This window comes from Barbus barbus (assembly GCF_936440315.1).
Source record: "Barbus barbus genome assembly, chromosome: 13".
Taxonomy (NCBI): domain Eukaryota; kingdom Metazoa; phylum Chordata; class Actinopteri; order Cypriniformes; family Cyprinidae; genus Barbus; species Barbus barbus.
The window spans coordinates 13,067,501-13,081,955 of NC_136741.1; the positions used below are offsets into that span (position 1 = coordinate 13,067,501).

Genomic DNA, 14,455 nt, shown 5'->3' on the forward strand with positions numbered 1-14,455 from the left:
CTGGTTGGAAAGAATGTAATTTGCATCCCGAGGCAAGTAATTACACAAGCTTCAGTCTGGAATCTGGATCCAACCCTAACAAAGATCTGAGATGACCGAACACCTGAGAAGAGATGATGCCAACCCCCCAGAAGACCTCAGGTGATGCTAACCCTGGAAAAACATAAAACTACAAAATTTTGCTTAATTGCAACATTTAATCGAAAGCAATCATTGAAGTTAATAATGTTCACCGTCTGTTTGATTACGTGTAATTTGTAACTAACTGCATGATTTTTACTGTACGTTTCTGCCACAGTCACCACTAATAACCTACTCCTAAATATAATGTACTCCTTAAAACTTTCTGTAGTTGCTTTGCAACGATTTGTATTTGTAATTAAATTGAATTAATCACCTTCAGCAGCTGAGACTAGGTTCAAACTCAACATTCCTATTTTTATTGGAGATTTCTATAAAGGTTTTTCCACACATTTGTTGCATTTTGATGAATCTGTGTATTGCATCTTACTCCTCTGTAAATAAATAAATGAAACCACCAATGATATCAGACTGGCATCAGTCATGATATTACAAGTCCAAACATCCCCTGAAGGCCAAACAGTTAATGCTGACACGCTCCAGACACATCTACAGAAGGCTGTGCGTTAAATGCATAGACTGTAAAAAAAGATGGACTACGCGTCTCCACTTCCTTCCACAATAGAAAAGTGAAGCCAAAGCATCTCAGTATGGCCGCTGCCATCGTGAGTAAATGACGTCATTTGGAGCCCGAGTCTGTGCAGTAGAGATTCGTTTGGAGCCCGAGTCTGCACAGTAGAGTCGTGAGGTAGAGCCGTGGAATCAAACTCCCACAGACCCAATCAACCATAACAACACGCCCCGTTTTTATAGCATCAAATTACTAGCTAAACTTATCACAAATTGAGGGATTTTCACAAGTGAACATATATCAGCGTGATAACAACTACCTTAAATGACCAAAACCATATTTTGAAAAACTGTATTGGAAGTGTAGTTTATTTTTTTATTTTGACTCAAGTCCCATTCGTTTACATGGCGAGGGCGGGGTTTATGACCTGTACTGCAGCCACCCACCAGGGGGCGATCAAAGAGCCCGCAGCTTCACTTTTCAGGATGTGTGAGGCACACCCGGTTAAATTCAGTCTAGTTCTGTGAGTCATGGAGGTTCAAAGACAAGATCATAACTGTAGTTAAATGAATGCAACAGACGGAAAGATGTGTCACCAAAGCAGGCATCAAGAGCTTTAAATGCATGTGTCTATGTGAACAATCGTCATGTGTGAATTATCAAAGAAAGAAACTATAGCTAGTTAGCAGGTTAAATATCTAGACCTGTCTGCAATCCAAGTCCTGCAGTGCGAAATGTGTTTTGACTGGAAATGACATCAGTAGCGACAGTTGTTGTAGTGTGAAATGAACAGAAATCCAATGACCTTGAAAGTCATATAGTGTGTGGACAGTATAAGACATCTTGAAGTTAAGACATCAGTGATGTCAACCCAAATGCCTGCTCTCAAGCACTGAATCTGAATAGTGGGCTAGCAAAAGCAATATGCCAGAAGATCCCAATGAACCCACAATTTTCTTAAATGCATAATTTAAACTGAAACCCTAAAGATTGCACACCTTTTTTGCTTTCTTAATAGTCTCCCATATAATTTTATCAACCAGGTGTTTTGGCTGCAACTATATATATATAAAAAAGAATATAGTTGCAGTTATAGTTTATATACAGACAGAAGCATTTCCAGTCACGTATCTAGCACAACATCAAATTCTCAAGACTGGAAGCAGAGAGAACCTTTTTAGTGGCATTCTGCCTTGTGCCAGAGGCACTTTTGGATGTCAGTGAGAATGATGCTAAAAATACTGAAAATACATAGTTTCTATGGCTTATGTCAAAGCACTACAGACTTGCACTACAAACAGAAGAGTTCAGCCTGTGCTGTCAAAGGATTAATCGCATCCAAAATAAAAGTTTTTATTTACATAATGTGTGTGTGTACTGTGTATATTTATCATGTATATATAAATACACACACATAAAGCATATCAAAATATTTACATGTATTTACATGTATATACGTATATCCATATAATTTTTATTATATATAAATACATTTAATATATAAACGTAACACTTTTCTTTTTTATATATATATATATATATATATATATATGCGCATGGGTGTGTATTTATATATACATAATAAATATACACAGTGCACACATATATACTATGTAAACAAAAACTTTTATTTTGGATACGATTAATCATTTGACAGCACTAATAATTATCCAAAAATGAAAATCCTGTCGCTATTTACACTCAGGCTGTTGTCATTATCCAAAAATAAATTTACTGATATATTAAAATATATTACTAAACATATTAGCTCATGTGAATATCACATTATTACTTATTCTGTCTAGAACAAATAATTACAACAAGCAACAGAGAATGCAGTGCAAAACAGATAAAGACTATAAGCATAGTCATGTCTTAGTCAGATGTGTTTATCATGTCAATCTCATGCATAACTGCACTGAATTTTGTAATGGCTTCTAGCATTGCTCATTCTATCAGAAATTAGAGTCTGAATCAGTTGTTTTATAAAATTAGTTTTTATTTTTGAACGAGTATTCTTTTGATCTTTGAATAGCATGAAGATGTTCCCAAACAAAATCCCAAACAAAAATGAGACAAATGAATGAAATGTGTTACTCAAAAAAACAAAATCTTAGTTTGATCATACGAAAGTAGTTCTATTCACATGTTTTAAATGTGGAAATGTCTCGAAATAAAACAGCTAAATAATAACTTGTGATAGGCCGTTGAATTATTGAAAAATAATGCACACCTGAATGCACACGCCTTCTGTCGTGGCGACATTACCACCTTGGGTGTGCATTATTTATAATAATTCAATGGGGTGACATCAATTATTCCCTACACATTACACATAACTGAGACTGCAAACACACAACTCTACTGGTAAAATACAGATTATTTTGCCTTGGCACACTAGCTTCCATTAATTACACAGTAAAACAAATGGCTGAAATCCTGAGATACTATTAAATCCCATCATTGCTTTATGTCTGTCCTAAGATTTTTAAGTGTTTTTGGAAAATATTTACGGAGTTAAAATCACTGACTCAACAGTGTCATGTCGACTATCATGACCCAACCAAAGCCTGTCATGGTGTTTTCTATGAACCTCTTCATCCAAAAGGGGGCAATATGAAGTACCTATTAGAACCAACAAAGTCGGATCATGCCCACCAATCCACCTTCGGAAGTTAAAGACCACTATATCTGAGCCAAATCTTGGTCTTCAATTATAATTTGATATTTTTCCCTTTGAGCTAACTGCTTTCATTGCAGTAGCAAGTAAAAGAGTGACCAGTACATTATTCAAAATGGGCTCTGTTTTTCACTGAGAAAATAAAATACAGATTTGAAGGAAGAGAGAGAGAGATGTGTGAGCTACAAGGAATCCTCTTATTTTGCAGGTGACACGTTCTTTGATGCAACTCCCATGAAACTAGGAAAGTAGGGCAAAAAAAATATGCAAATATGTGAGACATACAGCAAAAATGTTCACGCTGCCCTCGAGGGAAGTGTGGGGGAAGCACCAAAATCACAAGAGACTCTGGAAAAAGACGAGTTCCCTGGAGTCAGAGGTTCAAAACAGAACCCAAGCGAGAAGATCAAATCCTATCCTACAGTCAGGAGGCTGATACAGTAATTAGCCAGGATTTCTAGGCCAACCTAACAGAATCTTGGGGCTTGGGGATATTCTCAACATATTAGAAGCAAATGCTGTTATCCCATGGGATATGTTTAGGCTGTTACTCTCTATTCAATGAAGATGATTCTCAGTGTCACAACTCATAGAGAACAGCAAAATCTGAACATTCCTCTCTATATGATCCAGGTTTCCAAATCTGTTAGTTCCACTATGTAAGTTTGGTAACAAAATATTGTAAATTTTTGACATATAAAATACCACTTATTGAAACAACCTTTCGTATCACTGTGACATTATTTCAGCGAAGTAATTATGAATTATAATCATGATCTTACTTGTTATATAATGTTGTAGAGTCTTTGGCGGTTTAATAAGAAAATATGCATACAAGTAAGTAGTTTATACAATACACGTTATATACGTGTTTTAAGGAAAAAAAATCTAGAAATGTCTCAAAATAAAACACCTAAATAATAACTGACGATGGATTATTGAAAAATAATGCACATCCGAGGTGGCCTGCCTCCTGTCGTGGCGACATTACCTCCTTGGGTGTGCATTATTTTTCAATAATTCAATGGCCTGTCATCAATTATTCCTTACAGAGTTTGCGACTGAGACTGCAAACACATCTCTACTGGTAAAATATAGTCTTTTGCCTTGGAACTGTAGCACTGTAGCTCAGAAAAAATTAAAAATAAAATAGCTGAAATCCTAAGATACTACCAAATCAAACCATTGCTTTTTGTCTGTCCCAGCATTTGAAATTTTCTTGTGCAAAAAAAGAGCGGGGTAGAAAAATACTGAGACCAACTCTCCTGAGCTTCTTCTTTCTGAATGGGGTAAAGTCAATGCAGAATAGGCAACAACCAGAGACAAAGGTCTGGCATCCCTCTCTTTACACTCCTGCAATTTTTAATATGATAAATAGCAGTGACATAAGAAAAGTCGCTAGTGTTACTAAAATTAATCCCACTTACCATAGACATCAAATGAACAGATCATTTTTTACCAAGAGACTTTAGTCTCTAAACTTTAGATTTAGAAGATGATAAAATATGCCTTTCATGACCTCATAGCTCAAGGGGTTCTTTGAGAGATGGTCCTTCATTGACCCTCTGCTGGAGTTAAACTTGGCCCAGATTCACTATCCCTTCATTTGCATGCCAAATACTTGAACAAATTTGAAGTAAAATGGGGCGAAAAGGGCAGTGTGAGATTATATTCAAGTTAGTTCAAGTTGAATGCAGAAGCACAGAATACCGATGTACGCTGCTGATTAAAAGAACATTGAGAATGATGTGCAGCTTTGAAGCCTTGCGTTTTGCTAGATGAAAGGTCCAGGGGGCAAGAATAGCTGATTCATGACCTAAATTAAATTACAGCAGGATGGCAGGCGCTCCTGAATCCAGTCCAAAATCTTTTGAATGGAGCTGAACCCTTCAGGGGTGAGTGATTGGGGGGAGTCTGAGTTGCTAGGGTGACTGACCTTGGTTCAGAAGATGAGTTTTTTAATGTCTCCGAAAGACATGCTCACCATAGCTACATTTGTTCAATCAAAAATACAGTAAAAATAGGAATATTGTGAAATATTATCATCATTTAAAATAACTGTTTTTCCATTTTAATATATTTTACGATATCATTTACTTCTATGATGGCTAAGCTGAATTTTCAACAGCCCAGGCTACAGTGTAACATGGTCTTTCAGAAATCATGCTAATTTGGAGTTGAAAATGGCTTAATATGTGCCATTTCATATTTTTTGTGTTGAAACTGTGATCATTTCTTCAGCAGGGGCCCATTTCAATAAGGAGGTTCAACCAACTCTGAGTTTAAACTTGAACTCTGAGTTGACTTACTCTGAGATGGGAAACTCTGAGTTTTCTGTTACAGAACAGCTGAACTGAGTTAGTTTACTCAACTCTAAGTAGGTTGACTCTGAGTTAAGCACGTGCACCACGACTATGAAAAGTCATGATCAGCGGAGCGCCGAAATTACGATTCACCATGGCAACAGCTCCCGCCAAAAAGACGTCAGCGCGCGTACCTCCGTCAATGCGTAACATTAATTCTTAATAACTGTCTATAACTTAATAACTGTTATAATATCTGAGGTGAAAACTGTAAATTATTGAACTAATATTCATTTTAATGGTATCTCATGGCCACAAAAAAAAAAAAAAGACAGAAAGAAACAAGAACGTGGCAGCAGCTAAAAATGAAGTATAAAAACACAATTGAATCAAGGTAAAGCTTTAAACATGAAAGGTTCATGGGTGTGGGCTAAATGACTTTACAGACATTTGACATTAAATATCATTCAGTGTCTATTTCAATGCGCTGCAGCTTTTTCCACATAGTCTAGCACTCTTTTCACATAATTAAATATGCTCTAATCCAACCTGTTACATTTCTTAATTAGAGTAATAAAATTAACTACTGACAAGAAGGCAGAGGGAGAACCTGGACCAGCACCACTGACAGATGAAGAGGAGATGGTCAAGTATTGGAAGATTTCTAAAATCCAAAAGTAAAAAGAATAACTTTTGCTTTTGTATTAGGAAATAAAGATGACCAAAAATTTTTTATAATTTGCTTATTTAACAGCTGTAGTGGTGGTTATGGCTCGTATACCCCTCCATCTGGCATCCTTCCATTTCATACAGTAATCATGCTTGTCATCAATGCATCCAACCACACTGGAAATCCTGAAGGAAATTCTGATTATTTCAGGTTACTTCCACAGGTCACAGAAAGATGTTATCAAGCGAACATCATTTATCAGATTAGCCTCATTTAAACCCATTGCTACACCACTGACCTACAGTCCTGTGAAAACTCCTCTTTGACGGATTTGTGCCCAGGAAAAAATTCCCAGAAAGAGCGTGAGAGCGATGCACACTTTACTTAAAATCTGCATATCTTATAATGTGCTCTGCATCTCGGATGTTTAAAAGAAAACTACCATTTAAAATGGTACCGCTCAAATAAATATGCACATGAATACGGTGTAAAAAAACATATAATAACATAAATAATAGGCTATAAGGTATTTAGTCTTGTTTCCATGAAGGAAAAAAAAAATTTAAATATTTTATTTTCCAAATTATCTGGCAATGGGGTAAGAAATAAAAATTAGCCTATTCTTGTTTCCGTTTGCATTAAGATTATTTTTCTTACACTCTGTAGAACAATTTTATATTTTAACAAGACTAAATATCTAAAAAAAATATTTTCATGTATAGAAAATGCATCTTAACTTAAATTTTAAATGTTTGTACTTGAAATAAGACAAACATAATCAGTAAGAAAAGCAATTTTGCAGCGTGAATGAATGAATGAGGTATTAAAACATCGCTTACACTTTAAAAAGAGGGAGGAGACCGAAAGAAACTCTGGGTTTACCAAAGAAAACCTGCTCCCGACCAGGTTAGGTTCACAGAGTAAGTTACCACGGTAACTGACTCCTCTCTTCCAGAAACGGGTTTGACTTACCCTGCTTTCCCGGGTTTGACAAACCTCCCATTTTGAAACGGAAAACCCAGAGTTTCCCCGCTTTCAGGGTTAACATACTCAGAGTTTTCACTTAACCTCTTTTCTGAAACGGGCCCCAGGGCTCTAAACTGCGACCAACCATTTTTTGAGAATGTGCGAGTAAAAATTTGACGTGGTCGCACTTGTGCGAGTGCCTGGTCTGCACTGCTCCAAAAGCTTCTGCTTCATACAGCGAGCGCTGCAAGTTCATCAGCATGCATTGATTCATCAAATGTTGCAGCAAAAATAATATTAATAATAATAAAGTGCGACCAAATTATATGCTCGTGCGACCAACTGAGAAAGTTAGTCACAAAAGAGTGACCAGTGGGAAGAATGAGTTTAGAGCCCTGTTCAGGATTCTTAGATAAGTAAAAGTCCAATGGAACACTGCCACTTTTGATTAAATTAATGCAGTCTTGATGAATAAAAGTATTAATTTATTTTAAAAAATAAAAAATAAATCTTACTGACCCCAAAATTTGAACGTTTATGCTACCTGCAAATCACTTGGAGGTAAGGAGGTCTGTATAATATCAAGAGAAAGCATTATTTGCTTTCTTTAAAAAAACATTCTTAAATTTATAAAGCATTTATTACTCATTCATATTAATGGCAGTTGTCACCAGGCACAAAACTCCCATCTTTGCTCACAGGTGCCATGTTGTTTCTAGCCAATCATCTGAACCTAAATGTCATGTGACACTAAAATAACATCAAGGGAAAAATATACGCCCATTCCATGCTTTATTGGGGGATGGAGAACTTTCCCCGGCAACCAACAAATACAATGAACTATGTCCAATTTACACCTTCATGTAAGGCATAACTTATCAAGCTGTAAAAATATCAAAGCCTAAATAAAATATTTTATGGCCTCTAAGATAACATGCAGATCAAAACCTTAATTTCAAATTATTTAACGTTTGTTCAGTTTAAAGCAGATAAACAAGGTTACATGACATCCAATTTCACAATGCTGAGTTCCTAACAGCAGTGACAATGTACACTATATTACTGCACAGGTCTAATGTGCTAAATGCTACTGTAAGGCATGAAGATATGAAGATATCATAAACACTGACATCAAGATTTTCTGTAAAGCTGCATTGAAACAATGTGTACTGTGAAAAGTGACATACAAATAAAACTGACTTGTCATCACTGCACATCCAGACCTTATTAAATCAATGCTATATATTTCTGACACTAATTAAAAAGTTAATACTTCAAATTTAAAGTATGTACAAAGCAGTCATTGGAACAGGACAAACAGATAAACTAGACATTTCTGTAGACATCAGGTTCCTCATAGCTTGATCATACAGAAAGACAGGAATGAAAAATGCAGCAGTAATAAATTCCACTTACCTTTAAAATCTCTCCTCGCTTGAAACTTAATTCATCATCCGCAGTAGCTTTGAAATCGTATTTAGCTATTGCCTCCATGGCATGGGCTGTGTGGATGTGAGACAGATATAAAGCTCCAGAAGGAAGTGCTTCTACAGGCAGAATAACTGCCCTGACTGATCTGATTCAATCTCCTAATATCTGTCCTTGTCACTGCTGACCGTGGAGTGACAGATCTTCCTGGTCTGGGTGCTGTCAACCTGCAGACAGACATAAAGATTTGAACCAAATATAGTTATCTATAGACGAAGCATCAGGAAAAATATTTTTTCTCTCTCTCCCTTTTAATCAGATCTGGTATGAAGCAGCTGTGCAATGTACGCAAATATAAAAGGAACGGAATAACTGGGTCGAGCTGACGTTTTCTTGCAACCGACTATGAGCCAATAAGAGGAATCAGATGTAATGTGGGGTGTCTTGGGTGATACTGGATGCTCTGGTCATTCAGACCTGACACACTGGTTGAAACACTTAAGTCCCAACAAAGGGCTTATACATGTCAACTAATTACAAGTACAAACATATTCTTCATTCCTGAGTGAGATGCGTCATTATACAGACATTCATGTCAAGATCAAGTTGCTTTTTCTACGCTAGTGGTTGAGGTTTTGATTCAGACCAGTGATTCGAATCAGTTGAATCGATTCACTGAGATTATTTAGATTCGCTCACTGATTCATTCAGAGGCCTTTTAAATGCGAGTGTTTGAGTCAACCGATTCGTTAAAAACTAATTTACAAATCTACCAAGAAGCTCTAGTGAGAGAGTTTTACTCGTTAACTGACAACAAAGCAGATCACCCCCCATTACTTTTCATTTAGTCGGTCAGCAGATCCTTATTAACGAAAAATGGCCAGTTACTTCGACTCCAGATAGTTCATCACGATTTGTAATCGAAGTCAATCGTTCAGTAAAGGGGCGTATTCGTTCAAACGGTCCAACCAGTGAAAATGCCCCTCATAGTCGACACTCGAATGATATTTGCTCCCGTTTATAATCCGTATGACGGCAGAAAGTGCTACTAATGGAGCCACAAGCTTATTACGACGAACAAAACACATGGGACTGAACGAGAACGATTCACTAAAAGATTTGTTCACTCCACTATTCGACTGACCTCCGGACAGCTCACTCTGAACTAAATTTGCAGTGGGCCCCGGGCGTCAGTTATGTCGTTTGTAGACAGCTTTGTTAATTATAATAGGAGCAGTATAGTTTGTCGCTTTGCTCGTCTAGAGTACTTGTAGTATAATCGGTTCTGTATGTAAATAGTAAGGGTTGAGGATTCATTTAATGATAATATGCTGTGTTGGTGAAGATGCGATCCTTTGTTTTGATACCAAACTTTTCAGCCTTGTGAAGCATATACAAACACCACTAGAATTTCCTTCGCATTTTTATTTCCCCTACATCTAATCTTTAAAAACAAAACAATCTGACTGAAACCAAACATTAGTAATTCCATTGCAAGAATCTGCTGATTAGATAAAACACTTACCCAGAGGTGCAGAGTCTCCCCCTCTCCGACCCCCCTTACGCAGTGAGATAAAGAACTAACGTTACATACAAATACTGCATTTTAACAACAATAAAATCATGTTCATAGGCCTTACGGCTGCGGTTAATTTTCCCGACTCCGGAGTAGCTCCGGGAAAAACAAGTGATCTGTTAATTTCCGCTTCCTTCGAGTTATGGTCCGCAAAGATGGAAAGGTCCAAACATAAACTTCACACACTGAATTAATAGTGAAACTACACAAATCGACAGTGCAGCATAGGTCAGAGATTAGATTTAAACGCGCGTATCCTCTCATCTAAACCTTTTAATCTCGCGCTGAAGATTGGAACAAAACAGAAGAGAATGGGTCTCTGAGAATATCGCCTGCAGCAGGACACACAGACGAACGGAGCGACATCTAGTGGATAAAGAGGGAACTTGCTGGACCACATAATTCAGAGAAAATTCTGGACAATTTACAGTAAATTTGTAGCAGTTTGAAAAGTTTATTATATACTTATATAATTGACATTATAAAAAAAATCTCAACATCACAATAAAGCGGAAAGTAAGTTATTTTCGCAGGCATCGCTAAAACATTTATTTGCCTTTAAGGTATAGCTTGTTTGTTCATGTGGCGATATTGTAGGCTTTTCAAATATCTAATTTTTGTACATTCAAGGTGAATTAATAAAAATGGAAAAATGTAGATCCAAATCGTATATCTAACTGCAGAGATAAATATCTAATATGAAATTCAATGATTTATATAAATATGTCGAGTACGCTTTTACGACAAGGCACAGCAGCAAACCTGCAAACCTTTTTTAAAAAGACGAAATAGCGGTGTCCTGATGGATAGAGGTGCAGTTGCTATTTCATAACTGGAGGTGTCAGCTGGTGAAGGACAGTGAGTGTTGACTAACTAACCCATCTCTGCAGAGACACAGACTTTGGATGCTACTGCTCTTCATCTCACGCGTCTTCAAACAAGTTTTCCGCGGGTTTAGCCTAAAGAAATCTCATATTTGTAAAGGCCAGGTTTGTTTCGTTTTTATTACTTTTTTATTTATTGCATACATCAATATGGTATGGTGGAAATTGAGCATAGAATTATAATATTATAAATAGCAAATGTGAGGCGGCGACAAAGGTGTGACTTTCACTGAGACTTGAAGTTAGTAGCTGCTTTGTCTGCAGAGGCAGATTATTGATACAGCATTTCTTTCACAATTTTTAACATGGATATTTCTGAAGATTCTGAAAACTCATCTCTGCTTCTCTTTAACTCGTCGGGACACAGACAAGGTAGGCATATATTTCAGGGATGGAAGTGAAGATGGAAATCCATTGTTTTAGAGTAAATCAGCTGATGTTATAAGCTTCTTGATGAACTGTTTTAAGGAAAAGTAACTGTATTATTATTAAATAACGAATTATAGTATACATATGGTGTGAATATAGCCCTTTCTTTCTTTCTTTCTTTCTTTCTTTCTTTCTTTCTTTCTTTCTTTCTCGTGTGCATTCTTAATAGAAAGTCTGTATTTGAGGCACTACCATTTATTTTAAGTGTATCACCAACTGCATAATAATTATTAAATTAGCATAACAAAAGCTGTTTAATAAATGCCATACACCATATGTCAAAAGAAAATTGATCTTAAAAGTTAAATATATTAAAAGTTAGTATATATTTTATACAGTTTATGTATTGTAAAACACACACACATACACACACACACACCACATCTGGATTTTGTTTTTATGTGTGATTTCATTGTGTGCTTAGTGACCATTGGGGAACAGAATGGAAATGCCATCTTGCCCAGTATTTTTGGGACCATATGTTTTTTGGGCATCATTGGAAATTCTATCGTCATCTACACCATCATTAAAAAGACAAAATTCCAGGCTAAACAAACGGTACCGGACATTTTCATTTTCAGTCTCTCTATTGTGGATTTGCTTTTCCTCCTTGGCATGCCGTTTCTCATTCATCAGCTCCTGGGCAACGGCTCTTGGTGTTTCGGAGCCACTATGTGCAAAGTCATCTCTACCCTAGATTCGAACAGCCAGACAGTGAGCACTTACATCCTCACAGTTATGACCTTGGACCGGTATGTAGCTACTGTCCACCCGTTCCGCTTTAACCACGTCCGGACAACCTGTGTCGCCAGTGGTGTGGTGGGGATGGTGTGGGTGCTTTCACTCGTCTCCATTACTCCTGTCTTAATGTACACTGGCTTGATGCCTCTCCACAACGGCCAGGTGGGATGTGCTCTCCTGCTTCCGAATCCATCCATCAACATCTGCTGGTTCACTATCTATCAGTTTGTGCTGGCGTTCGCCCTTCCGCTCATGATTATCTGTGTGGTCTTCTTTAAAATCTTGAAGCACATGTCTACCTCAGTGGCACCTCTTCCCCCGAGGAACCAACAAGTGCGCACTAAAAGTGTGACTCGGATGGCTGTGGCCATCTGTTTGGCTTTTTTCATCTGTTGGGCTCCGTACTACATCCTTCAGCTTGTCCACCTGGGAATACAGAAGCCCAGTGCCTCGTTTTATTATTTCTACAACGTTGCTATTAGTATGGGTTACGCTAACAGCTGCATTAACCCTTTTCTTTATATAATTCTGAGTAAGACTTTTAAACGGCAGTTTATAGTGGCTATCCAGCCTGCACATAACCACTTTCGGGTCAACCCGAGCAGCACGGATGCCACTGTGTCCCTCCGTCTGACCGCAGACTGCCGAAGACATATTCCTGTTAACTCCTCAGAGTAATGTTTTTTTTTTTTATTAACACAACCTAATTTTAAGAATACTATGGTGATTACAGATGATTGAAGGCTGAAGTGTGAATGTTTCAGTGAGTATTTCTTGGTCCAGTTGCAAAGATATATATTTAGGCTTATGACAAGCAAGGGAATACCAAGAACAATAGAATGACTGACAGTCAGACGGAACAGTCAGGGTGAAGTGAATAATCTTTGAGCAGCTGTGCTCTTACATGCTGACGGATGACAGTAACCATCACTGGCAGAACGCAAAACAAATGCAGCTGCTTGTCATTAAAACAACATTCTGCTTCATTACTGTATATAATATTGATTAAAGAAAATAAACAAAAGATTAAACAGAAAGGAAAAAACAAAGTGAAACAATAGATCAATATTTTGTCATCTCTGTGTGCTATGCGTGTATTTGCATTTGCATTATGTATTTGCATTATGTTTTTATACATCATCCCATAAAGATGTTTACTTGAAAAAAAAACTGTAAATGTAAATGTGTACAAGTGAAATGTTGTATCATGTTATTTGATCCACTGAAATATTACTGTAAGTTATGTAAGTTGTGTGTTTTTTTATTTTATTTTTAAGTGAAACAGGAACATGTAAGTGTTGAGTATTGTTACTGTGCTTGAAATTTTATTGTGGTGCAGACACACTTGGTATATGAGAGACAAAAGCCAGTGTTTTTAAATCACACACAAATAAAAAAAAAACTTACCATATGTTGTTAAGCATTGATATAATAAATAATTGATATTTAAGATTTTATTGTGTGTGAAACAATCAATATACTGTAAAACATGCTCAATTATACTCTGTAAAACATACACAATTATACTCTGTATAATTGTGTATGTGACGAATAAAACTCTTGAATCTTGAATCTTGAACATTAAATTTAATTGTTTAATCCCAGATAAATAATTACCCTACCCATAAACCCTGAAGAGAAATTCACCAATCAGTGAAGTTGTTCTGAACATGGAAATGGAAGTTCCAGCCAAAAGAGCTCATCAGTGACGACCCTGTGGTTTATGGGAGCAAAAAGCAAAATGCATTTGCAACTGATGAAATCAAATCAGTCTCTCTCTTAACCATCTATTATTAAATAATTACATATATGTAAATATTTTTTTGTAGGGATGTCAAAAGTACTGGTACTTTGGTACATACTAAAATAAAATGTAATATTATCAGTCCCTCTGCACTACCAGTAGTAGGTACTATGCTTGTTTTTATTTTTGGATGCGTCGAAATTTCAGGGTCTGTTCATACATGTAGCCTGTAGAATTGACACTCTCTATTATGCAATTAATATCAATCAAACATTGTACTTTTTTCTGTTGTTTGTGCTTTGATCTGTTATATTGTAGACTGTTTGCTTGTCTTGAATCACTTGAGAATGTGTACTTAAAGCTGCAGTCCGTAAGTTTTGCC

The 14,455-nt window shown here is 36.6% G+C and overlaps 2 protein-coding genes across 2 annotated transcripts in view; one reads left to right on the forward strand and one right to left on the reverse strand.

The window, feature by feature from the left end:
- The window catches only part of LOC306878701 (growth factor receptor-bound protein 2-like), a 25,221-nt gene extending 16,194 nt beyond the window's left edge, over positions 1 to 9,027 (reverse strand). The window contains exon 1 of the mRNA XM_079431195.1: positions 8,688 to 9,027. Coding sequence (XP_079287321.1) covers positions 8,688 to 8,765 — 78 coding nt within the window. The 5' untranslated portion in view covers positions 8,766 to 9,027. The remainder of the gene's footprint in view (positions 1 to 8,687) is intronic.
- Positions 9,028 to 11,464: 2,437 nt separating this feature from the next.
- On the forward strand, positions 11,465 to 13,007 carry LOC306879231 (melanin-concentrating hormone receptor 1-like; the record flags this gene model as incomplete). Its single annotated transcript, XM_079432016.1, has 2 exons — positions 11,465 to 11,531; positions 12,013 to 13,007. 2 exons carry the CDS (start codon positions 11,465 to 11,467, stop codon positions 13,005 to 13,007), a joined length of 1,062 nt encoding a protein of 353 aa, XP_079288142.1.
- Between the last annotated feature and the right edge of the window lie 1,448 nt (positions 13,008 to 14,455).